This window comes from Pinus tabuliformis, chromosome 9, assembly GCF_031772625.1.
Source record: "Pinus tabuliformis cultivar Carrire ecotype Pingquan chromosome 9, CPIR1, whole genome shotgun sequence".
Classification (NCBI taxonomy): domain Eukaryota; kingdom Viridiplantae; phylum Streptophyta; class Pinopsida; order Pinales; family Pinaceae; genus Pinus; species Pinus tabuliformis.
The window spans coordinates 1853882505-1853893722 of record NC_142307.1 but is presented as its reverse complement, the minus strand read 5'-3'; the positions used below and the strand labels follow the sequence as shown (position 1 = coordinate 1853893722).

At 36.3% G+C, this 11218-nt stretch overlaps 2 protein-coding genes across 4 annotated transcripts; both read left to right on the top strand.

Annotated features, from left to right (window-relative positions):
* The first annotated feature begins 2681 nt into the window (after nucleotides 1–2681).
* LOC149156261 (subtilisin-like protease SBT5.4) lies at nucleotides 2682–5805 on the top strand. 3 transcript variants are annotated; one of them, XM_089438033.1, is made up of 7 exons: nucleotides 2857–3001; nucleotides 3083–3298; nucleotides 3424–3669; nucleotides 4089–4200; nucleotides 4304–4517; nucleotides 4668–5011; nucleotides 5192–5805. In XM_089438033.1, exons 3-7 carry the CDS (start codon nucleotides 3548–3550, stop codon nucleotides 5255–5257), a joined length of 858 nt encoding a protein of 285 aa, XP_089294159.1. In that variant the 5' UTR covers nucleotides 2857–3001; nucleotides 3083–3298; nucleotides 3424–3547; the 3' UTR covers nucleotides 5258–5805. The 3 variants fall into 3 exon arrangements, with proteins under 3 accessions (XP_089294160.1, XP_089294159.1, XP_089294161.1); XM_089438034.1 differs by having other exon boundaries at nucleotides 2682–3298; nucleotides 4668–5064; nucleotides 5192–5209; XM_089438035.1 differs by having other exon boundaries at nucleotides 2911–3298; nucleotides 3424–3671; nucleotides 4092–4200.
* A 944-nt stretch (nucleotides 5806–6749) lies between these two features.
* LOC149156260 (chaperone protein ClpB1-like) lies at nucleotides 6750–8686 on the top strand. Its single transcript, XM_089438036.1, has 3 exons — nucleotides 6750–7087; nucleotides 7190–7387; nucleotides 8399–8686. The coding sequence occupies exons 1-3, from the start codon at nucleotides 6899–6901 to the stop codon at nucleotides 8591–8593; spliced, it is 582 nt and encodes a 193-aa protein (XP_089294162.1). The 5' UTR covers nucleotides 6750–6898; the 3' UTR covers nucleotides 8594–8686.
* Nucleotides 8687–11218: the final 2532 nt, after the last annotated feature.

Sequence of the window (11218 nt, the reverse complement as noted above, 5' to 3'; positions counted from 1 at the left end):
ATTATTGGAAACCATTAATTTATTAATATCAATTTTGTTATATTTAGTTTTCATATATCATTGTAAAATAATTTATTACGTTTTTAAGAAAGATTATGAAAATCTCAATTGATCAACGCGCTAATATACGAAACATGCCAATGTAAATGTCCAAAAAAATGTAGAAGGAGATGGTGAAAGAAATGGACATAATTGCATCACGGGAGGAGCCATCTCAACAACAACATGCTTTAAATAAATGTAATCATGACTGACTTTGTACATATAAAATAATAATTTAGCATTAAATATTAATTTTGAAGTATTTTCTTGCAAAAAAGAAAACCACAGAGAACTCATTCAACACATAAAACAGGACAACAAGGAAGAAAATGGTTGATTTCAAAGTTTCTGAGTAATTGTTAATATTTCCTTATAACAACTCAAGGTTTATTGTTTGAATATTTTCAAATAGGTGCTAACATACAAAGAAGAGCCATCAAAATAATTGATTGACATTGAGTTAAATAATGGTTGTCAGTATATGTTGGCATATCAAAAATTAATTGTGGAATTTGCAAATATCTATGTTGTTTCACTTATATGAGATTATAATTAATAAGACAAAAAAATTATTTATATTAAATCTATGATTTATAATGGGGTTTAAAACATGCAGGAAACAAAGTATGGAACTATGCCAGCAGAAGACTTGTTGCAACGAGACATGAGGCGTGATTTTGAAACCATGTGCATAGTTTATGAGTCACTTCTTACTATGATACATTGCTATTCAATTTAAATTGATGTATATAATTTATTTCAAATTTCATTATTCTCACCAATGTAGATACACTCATTACACTTTATTTTTATGTTTGTAGATGGAACGAGATCAAGAAGATGAAAACAATTGATGCAATCAACAAAACATTCCTCCAAATAACCCAAGTCATGGAAGTAGCTCAAGCACTGACAACAGTTCGAGTGAGGAATGATGATCTATTTGGATATCAATACAACCTGTTATATTTCTTGAAATAATTGTCTATGAAAATCAAACATTTTGTTTAATGTAAACATGGACATAGTGTCCCAATTGAAAAATACGGGGTCACCAATAACAATCTCATTTTGTATAACAAAGAGCCTCTTATTAATATATAATAAAATACATTTTAATTTATTCTATTGTGTTATCCAATGACGGTGTGAAATGTTACACCATTGATTAAATATATGGAAGATTAAATATTATAATGAAAATATGTGGAATTTTATAATATAACAAATTAATCTCAACATCATATACAAATGCACTAATAAAATATTAATTTATATGAATATTGTTATAAGATATATGTTGATTTCTTAATGAATAACGAATTTAAAAAATTACAATAATAAGAAGGATATGTGGCAAAGATCATCGTAAGAAGAATTTTCCATTGTACCGGGGAGGTAGGCCTCATATATATAGTGCTCAGGAAGCACAGACAATTGGGGATGTAGGTCATAGTATTCCTCGGATTGATGCAATTGTGGATAACAAGTAGGCAGATCACCATGCATCCATTATTGAGATGGAAGGTAAGCTCTGTTGTCAAGTTAATTCTATTTTGATTGATCTTGGATCTAATTATAGCTATGTTAATCCTAGCCCAATGGATAAGTGTGACCTGAGAAAAGAAGTGCATGTAAAGTCTTGGTTGGTGCAGTTGGCTATAGGTACTAGGAAGAGAGTTCTTCACTGGGTAAGAGCTTGTGCATTCAAATTGCATGGTATGCCTACAAAAACACATTTGAATGTACTGCCATTGGGAACATATAATATGTTTTTGGGTATGGATTGGTTATATCTTCACAGGACCAAAGTAGATTGTTATGACAAGGCTATTGAGTGTCTGGATTATAATGGGGAAAATATAATCTTGTAGGGAAAGAAGAATCCTACATCAGTGAGGATGGTCACATCTATGCAGGCTAGGCGTAGTTGCAGGAAAGGGTATGCAATGTTTTCAATTCATATTTCCAATGACAAGGGTAAGCATGTCGAGGATGCATAAATCTTCAAGAGGTACCATGTATTACAACAATTTCAGGATGTGTTTCCAGTAGAGATTCCAAAGTTGCCTCCACACAGGGAAGTGGCTTTTTCTAATGATTTGGTACTAGGGGCAACACCAACATCAAAAGCACCTTACAGGATGAGCACACCAAAGTTAGTAGAGTTGAAGTTGCAGTTGAAGGAAATGTTTGATAAGGGATACATTAGGCCAAGTGTATCGCCTTGGGGTGCACCAATATTGTTTATGAAGAAGAAGGATGATACTCTCAGGTTGTGAATTGATTGCAAGAAATTGAACAAGGTGATGATCAAGATAGATATTCATTCCCAAGGATTGATGACTTGTTCGATCAATTGAAGGGAGCAACAATGTTCTCAAAGATTGACTTGAGATCAGGACACCATCAGGTACGCATCAAAGAAGATGACATCTACAAGATTTCCTTCAAGACCAGGTATGGGCATTATGAGTTTGTTGTACTTCCATTTGATTTGATTAATGCTCCATCTAATTAGGCCGATAGGCCTTCCCTTTGAAAGAGACTTTCGTCGTCCCTTTCATTTTAAGGTTGACACCTGGCATTTTTTTTCATCTTGCCGTTTAGCATTTGTTAATGCCCCTGTATGCCCTGTTAATCCGTGGATTGTGGAACCTCTGCCCAACAACCTGCGTGTGGTGCGGTGATGAGGCGGTTCAAGCGGTTGCGGAAGCTATGTTAAGATCGTGGGCTGGACTTGAAAGACCTCAACAGCCGACTAGCGTGCAGTCTTTCGTCGATCGAGTTTCTCTTTCGAAATTCTTCCGTCCCCTGACTTCGAAAATTGCAGGCTTTGCTGCCTGTTGCTGTTGTTGTGTGATGCTGTCACGGGACTTTGAGCATGGGGCAGCGCGACCAGTTGGGGATTTTTATCGTTTTCAGTTGCCCGCTTTCATTTCCATTGTCCGCAAGTAAGGTGTATTTCCACCCCAATCAAATTTATTATGGCAAATGGCTTATTAACAAGCAGGTATCTGAATTTTCCATCTTCAATCAGTTCATTGTTATATAAGCCTGCAACACTATAGCGAGAAATTTCACAGTTGCGACTCGCGGTGAATGCCGTGTATTAAACACTGGGGGTTTTCAACCCTGGACGGGAATTATTTCACACACCGAACTAACCGCCATAAAAACCCTCGCCAAAGAACAGACTCTACCCTCTTGTATCATCGGTGAATGTCAGAGCTCCACATACAAATGAAACCGCTGGGTATGAGCTACATGCTTGTTAATTTTCATTTGCAATGATTATTATTTTTCCAAGAAAGAGTACCAGTTCCATCAGTGAAATTATACACAGTGGGTGTTTTCGTTTTAATGAGAATAATATTGCAGAGAGCGGTGCTTCCTGGGAGCTCTAGATCCCAGAAAAGTTAAAGGAAAGATCGTTGCTTGCCTCAGCGGTATCAACGACAATATTGAGAAAGGTGAAGCGGTTCGTGCGGCAGGGGGAGTAGGTATGATTCTCTGCAATGGAAAGCAAACTCCCCAGGAAATCGATTTAGACATTCATGTACTGCCTGCAACACATTTGAATGCGTCTGCTGGAACAGTAGTTTTTCAATACATTAATTCAACAAGGTAGGTTTTCAGGGCAGTTTTTAATTCCATGTATTTTGATTGCAGATTTTGATGGCAGATTCTAAGAATATTTTGAATTTGATGGATAAGAGTGATGTTACTCTTATTTATTATAATCTAAAATATTATTTTAGAATTAACAATAGAAACAAAATTTCGCTCCCCTTAATTTAATTACAGATTCTAGAAATATTTTTGAATTGGATAAACAAACAAAAATAATTTACCTCATTTCTATCGATCAGATTCATTAACATTACAGATGTTTATCTAATTTCAAAATATTCTATTGATCAGATTCATTGACATTACAGATGTTTATCTAATTTCAAAATATTCTTGAAATAGGTTGATTAAAAAGGATTTTAGTCCGTCAAAGAGCTTACATGATAAATTGAAATTAAATTATGCACAATCAGGTCCCCTGTGGCTTCCATTTATTCAAGGACTCAGTTAAATATAAAGCCAGCTCCGGTGATGGCAGATTTTTCTTCTCTTGGGCCAAATCCTATTAGTCCTGACATACTCAAGGTTATAATCCAATTCCTGAAACATGTGTTTATATCATAATATATCAATTGTAAGGTACTGCAATTTCATGCAAAGAAAGTTTTTAATTTTTTCTCCAATGCAGCCTGATATCACAGCTCCAGGGGTGAACATTCTTGCAGCATATTCAGAAGCAGCACCAATAACTGATCTTACCTCTGATAATAGACATGTACCTTTCAATATAATTTCTGGCACATCTATGGCCACTCCACATGTTGCTGGTGTTGCAGCCTTATTAAAACGACTACAGCCTCATTGGAGCCCGGGGTCCATCAAGTCTGCCCTTATGACTACAGGTATACGTGTCTAACCATAAAAGGACTTAGTCATTTTAAGCAGGGGAGATTTAGGAAGGCAAACCCCATTTTGTTAAAACACAGATTGCCAAACAAACATATATATGCTCAGTTACTCTCCCTTTGACTGTGCACATTATTTTCTTTCAGCTAAAATAACAGACAACACCAAGGGCAGAATTAAGGATTCGTCCCTGCAAACAGCAGGTCCTTTCAACTATGGCGCGGGTCATGTTAATCCAAATGGGGCTGCAGATCCTGGCCTAGTCTATGATCTATCAACCAGAGACTACAATAGCTTCCTCTGCAGCTTGAACTACAATTCAACCCAGATTAAGGCCATAACAGGGAAGGTATTCTCTTGTCCAGCAGGTGAACCTAAGATATATGACCTCAACTATCCTTCTATCAGTGTCTCAGACCTGAAAGGGTCTGTGACTGTGAAAAGAACTGTGACAAATGTAGGAAATGGACCTGCAACTTACAGAGCAAAGGTGCAGTCCCCTGATTTCGAAATTCAGATTTTTCACGGGCAACCCTAGTTGTGGTAGCTTCTGAAGTTCATTAATTGCATTAGGGTTTTTCCATTTCAATTTTTGTAAATTTTGTTATATTTTGGAGTTTAAAATTGTTGATATCAACGTTTTCCTGTTTCCAATGTTTTCAATGTTTAGGTGGATATTGTGGTGTTCCCTGGTTCGCTTTATCGGGTTCTGGTACTTAATTTTTATTCAAACTAGGAGTGAGATAGAAATGTGTTCCCAGGGTGTAAAAATGTCAACTTTTTTTTTTGACATTCAATGCAAAATTATCAGGTCCTGTGTCTTTGTCGCGGTGGATTTCTGGAGAAGTTAAGGTAAAGGGTGTTTGTTTTTCGTAATTTTTGCTTTAATTACATTTGATGACACTACACTCTGTGTCTTTGTCGCGGTGGATTTCTGGAGAAGTTAAGGTAAAGGGTGTTTGTTTTTCGTAATTTTTGCTTTAATTACATTTGATGACACTACACTCTGCATCTGATTGAAAGATGTAGCAATTCGTCCTGCAGAGAGAGGTGTTGCTTTAGGGTTTACAGATGCCGCTCTGGATCTTGTTGTTCACGAAGCCTATGATCCTTGGGTAATAACATTGAAATATGTTTATTATGGCTGTTGTTGCCATTTACATTAATCTGTAAGTGAGAAGTTTAAAGAACTGTCAAATGGCAATTGCAACCTTACCATACAGATAAAATGTCTGGCTTTCCAAGTAAAGATCAGCTGAATTTATAGACTTGAGGATGGACCTTACATTGGGAGATGTTTATGTATGCTGTTGTATGTCATATGATCCTTGGGTAATAACATTGAAATATGTTTATTATGGCTGTTGTTGCCATTTACATTAATCTGTAAGTGAGAAGTTTAAAGAACTGTCAAATGGCAATTGCAACCTTACCATACAGATAAAATGTCTGGCTTTCCAAGTAAAGATCAGCTGAATTTATAGACTTGAGGATGGACCTTACATTGGGAGATGTTTATGTATGCTGTTGTATGTCATATGCATTAATTCGACAGTGAAAAACACTTGCAGATGGGCACTTGGATGCTAATCGTATAAGCTGTGCACAAATTTCACCACCTCCATTTTGAAGCAGTTAACTTAACAAGAATGGTAATAAATATGATGTTTGTTGTGGCCATTGATATCATCTACATTGATGTGTTTTTTAACTGTATAAGTTATTCGCATGTTTCGTTACTTCAAGGTAATCTGAAATTGGCTTGATGCCAATCAATCTTATCACGTTTCACCCACTACTACTTGTCAAATCATTCATTTGATCCCCAAAAAAAATCCTTTTCCTATGTGAAGGAGAGAAAAAGACACCCCTGTACTAAGCGGCAATCCAGACCCAAAATGTTTTGGCAAGTTTGCAAATCCACGTAACATGCCTAACCGTTATGCATCTCCCAGCAAACTACACAACGTGCATTTGTAAGGTCAGTGCTATATAGTCTATCTTTTGCTGCTGAACCCATACGAAGATTGAACCACCCAAACATTCTAATCTCAAAATAGTTGGATGGCTAGATACCTTGAGGCTTGAGGCCTCCTCATCCACCTTGTTTCGGTATCCTGAATGTTCCATTCTTGTCAAGGTGATCTGCAATGGGATAAATTGGCCAACACCCCCATGTTCGTCCGGAGATTGAATGTTATTAGAAATAGTCTCTATCCAATAATGAAGGGAAATATTTACTGCCAAGAACCCAGTGGGTTAAACCCACATAAAAATAGCAACAACATTGCTTCCATATACATGGCAGCCGAAATTGCAGTTCTCTAGCCTAGATCTTTGCTGCCCTTGTCTGTCGAGATCTTTGTCTTTCTTCATTATGGCTTCAGTCCTCAACACTTTGCTTCAAATGCTTGATGATGGTAGACTTACGGATGGCCAAGGTCGCACTGTTAGTTTCTCAAACAGAGTCATTATCATGACATCCAACCTTGGAGCAGAGCACTTGCTTGCTGCATTATCTGGCCACACAACAGTAAAAACCACAAGAGAGAATGTCATGCAAAAAGTATGCACACGCATTCCTGGACTCTGTGTATGCATCTTTTTCATATAATTTTATCACGAAGTTGGCTGCGGTGCTTTGACATGCCTTTGAATATTGTTGCAGGTTAGAAGACATTTCAGGCCAGAGTTATTGAATAGACTTGATGAGATAGTTGTATTCGATCCTCTTTCTCATGATGAGCTCAAGAAAGTTGCTAGACTACAGATGAAAGATGTAGCAATTCGTCTTGCAGAGAGAGGTGTTGCTTTAGGGTTTACAGATGCTGCTCTGGATCTTGTTGTTCACGAAGCCTATGATCCTGTAAGTAATCACTTTGTTTCTTGTTTTATTCAGTCTAACTTGCCAGGGGATGTGCCCCCTACCCTAATAAACTTGACACTGCATCTCCTTCACAAGTCCTCCCTTTCCTTATTGCAGGGGACATGACCCACTCCTTGGACACATGTCTCCACATCGTAGGAGATGTTGTGGGAGGGTTCCCTGACTAAATTGGACTTACCTCCCTTTGAAACAATCTAGAATTGCGATTTATATGTTCTATTCTGATGCCTGGTATTTTTCATTCATAATGTTTGCTGGGTGTTCTTCATGTACAATGATTTTATTCAAGGTCTAATTTCTATTTCCCATGCCCTGCCATATAAACCTGTGTGGAAAGTTATTCTAGGAGTTTGATGTTTTGCAGAGTTTTGGTTGTGGTGGCCAACAATGAATAAATATTAAAAGCGCAGGACTTTTCAGTTTACAATTTCATTTTCTCATATTTTCAATGGTCTGTCATATATTTTGCATGAACCTGTCTAGGGAGTAATTTTAGTCTGATATTTTTGCTGGCAGTTGGTTGTGGTGGCCAACGGTTGATCTTTAAGAGCTGTGAACTCTTCAGTTTACAGAGTTGCTTTCTGAGATTTTCAATTTTCTCAATTTTCACATTCAGTTTCAGATTTTCTAATTTTCACATGATTTTCTTCCTTCTGTATGGATCCCATCGATATAAATTTCAGTTCTGTTCTTTAAATTTTAACATTTTCCTCTCGCACTTGAACTTTAAAAATGGGGTGCTGCCTGTCTCTACGTACTCGGCGAACTTAGTTCAAAGTATATAGTAAAGGGATGTTTTTGGTGTGTTTGCTGATTAATATAAATTAATGCATTGTTTACTTGTTAATACTAGTGAAGCAGGCAGGATCATTATTAGCCTTTGTGGTTTGTGGGCAATTTAGGTCAAAATTTGTGAGTAAAATGCAAGACTAGTTGGGGATTCTCATTTAAAACCTCTAAATGGATAACGTGGTAACCTGGTACTTGCAGGTTTATGGTGCTCGCCCCTTGCAACGATGGTTGAAAAGTAAAGTTCTCACTCTGCTATCTTGGATGCTCATCAGTGGGGAGATTGATGAGAACAGTAAAGTATACATTGATGCAGTGCCTGAGCACCAACTCCCAGAGTTTGCTCCAGATACATCCTCAATAAATTCATCTATCACTCGCAATGCTTGGAGTTGATGATGATTTGGTATCAAACAATAGTCCAGATTTTAAATCTACTTCTCTGAGCTTCATAATTTTTCTTACTGCTTGCTTCTGTAAAAGCTTTAATATTTTATATGTGGTGTATTACTGTGAGCCAATGTCACTACTTAGCTGTGTTCAATTTCAATCACTCTGCATAATGGCTGAAGCTGTGTCTGAAGTTGAGTGGAGTCCATGTAAAGTCCCTTGCCCACTTGATCTACTTGGAGCAAACTTTTAGAGAACAAGAACATGATAATAACAATCCTAGGGGCAAAACCTTTTGCTCTGCAAATTCCAGTTGGGATCCTTAATAAATATAGTTAAAGTCTATAAGCACTTTTTAATGCATTTCGGTGCCCCTCAGTAACTAATTTAATCATTTGCACATCTCTTGAGCTAGCTCACTGAAAATACATATAACGATCATGTTTCAAAAAGAAATAGATGGACCTACACGTAAGCAGAGAAGCAAACGGTTCCGGCTCCTCCAGTGGTAACCAAAAGGAAAACTTTACAAATGGGTGAAATTCATTGCCACCTGTACCATGTAGTATAAAGGAGGACAAATGAACTTCTGCCGGGTTGTTGGAGATTCAGAAGCTTCAGAAAAGGCCTGTAGCCCAATGGCATGTAGCAATCTAGCATTGCAGAGTGTTTGAATTAGATAACAGCCCAAAACCAAAGATATCATCCACAAATGAGATGCAATTAGGGGATCACGGCTTCAATCAGACATGATGTTATGAAAATTCAATGTCAATACAAACTGGACCAATAGACAGATTTTTTTAATCGTTGACATAAGACAATTTGAATTAACATGATCCATAGAAAGATCATTAAGTTTTCAAAAACTTAGATGACCTTAACTTATGCAGAGCAGCAAAGGTTCCTTCTCCTCTGGTAGTTATCAAAAAGGAAACAGATGGCTAAAATTTCTTAACGCCTTTATCCTTTTGTAGAGAGGACAATGAAATTGTGCCTATTCAATGTAGGTTTCGATAAAAGGCCCCTATCAATCCAGCATTCCAGTGTTTCAATGAAATAATACGCCATAATCAAAGACAAGATCCACAAGGAGAGACGGTTAAGAAATCATGGCTTCAACTAGACACGATGTTGTGAAAAGTCAAAGACGATAATGGACCCTTGGGCTGAGATTTGATTTATTTTTATAGTTGACATAAGACAATTTGAATTAATATGATCCATAGAAAGATCATTAATTTTCAGAAATGGTTCACATAAGCAGATAACCAAAAGTTCCTTCTCTTCCAGTGAAGCATATTGTCTTGAATGTAATGTTTGGAAGGAAATACTCAATAAATGATTCTTAAAAGTAAATGCTTTGTTAAACAAAATGTATGTATTTGAAGTAATGTCAATTGCTTCAAAGAGATAGATAAACTTTATGAACTTAGGAAGCAAAAATACATGAAATTCCAAGTGCCAATTCTGCAAATCGAATGTATTGGAATGTAATCTTAATTGATTTTAAATTAAGTTAGATTGCAAATTGAACAAATTTCAATTGAACTTCTTCCCTAGACCTTGTCCTCGTCGAAGCCCCGATCTCAAAAGAAAGAGTCAATAGGGGATGAAGGGTCCCCAAATTACTACTTCAATTAGCAAAGCTAGAAGTAAATTTGATTATTCCAAAGACAAACTTTAAAGATTTAAATTGAATGTACAAAATTGTTTGAAGTGTAAAGTAAATGACTAAATTAGCTCGCAACTACAAGACACAAGTAATTTGCGAGTGAGAGTAAATTGTATGAGGTAAAAATTTAACCCAAATATTTTAATGATAATTATGCTACACTATTTAGTTCATCCAATAATGGAGATTATTTGAGCACCACAAAAAAAATTTCCCCAAATGGAGAAGGGGGGATGCCTAGGGGAAAAATCCCCTAACTCCCAAGCAAAATGAATACTTAATTAGATCACTCTTATAGGAATGAGGGACAGAGAGATAATTTACAATGGATTCCTTCAAGAAAAAGATTTGTAGAGATGTTTTGGAGAGAGTTTACTATAGGACCGCTCAAGGGGATCAATCACTCTTTCCCAAAGACATAGCAAGTTAGAAGAAATCTAAGGAACATTTTACTCTTGGCCCTGTTGTCACTGAAATTGTACAGGCAAGACACGACAACGATCAGGGCAGGGACTATGACTTTGATCCCCGCCTTCTCCGTTCTAGCTGCCTCCCTACAACAGGGTATGTGTAATTACCTTCTCCAATTACAGATAGAACATGATTATTAGCATGCATATGATAGCTACATATGCATGCATTGCACTGGTATAACTACTAATTGGTTATGAATAGTGTTTAAATATGGATAAATGAATTAATAATAAATTAAGTACCTAACTATCATGAATTTCATGAATGTATTAAGTCCAAAATTCTATGATAAAATTTAATGAATTTATTAAACCCACTAATTAATAAGCTCATTCAATAATAAACTTAACTAAACAAACCACTATACTTAATTTGGTATAATTGAATTGAACTCAAATGTTACTATAATAACTTATTAATTATTCAATGAAATTCTTGACGTTAATGAATAATATCACATAGATGTGGTTTGTGATATATAA

Bases quoted from the DNA above. Each gene is read 5' to 3' on its own strand.
- LOC149156261 (XM_089438033.1), top strand. From the start codon at position 3,548: ATGATTCTCTGCAATGGAAAGCAAACTCCCCAGGAAATCGATTTAGAC. The intron at 4,201-4,303 runs GTTATAATCCAA...TCTCCAATGCAG, and splicing joins TTAGTCCTGACATACTCAAG to CCTGATATCACAGCTCCAGG. The intron at 4,518-4,667 runs GTATACGTGTCT...ATTTTCTTTCAG, and splicing joins GTCTGCCCTTATGACTACAG to CTAAAATAACAGACAACACC.
- LOC149156260 (XM_089438036.1), top strand. From the start codon at position 6,899: ATGGCTTCAGTCCTCAACACTTTGCTTCAAATGCTTGATGATGGTAGA. The intron at 7,088-7,189 runs GTATGCACACGC...ATATTGTTGCAG, and splicing joins GAGAGAATGTCATGCAAAAA to GTTAGAAGACATTTCAGGCC. The intron at 7,388-8,398 runs GTAAGTAATCAC...TGGTACTTGCAG, and splicing joins TTCACGAAGCCTATGATCCT to GTTTATGGTGCTCGCCCCTT.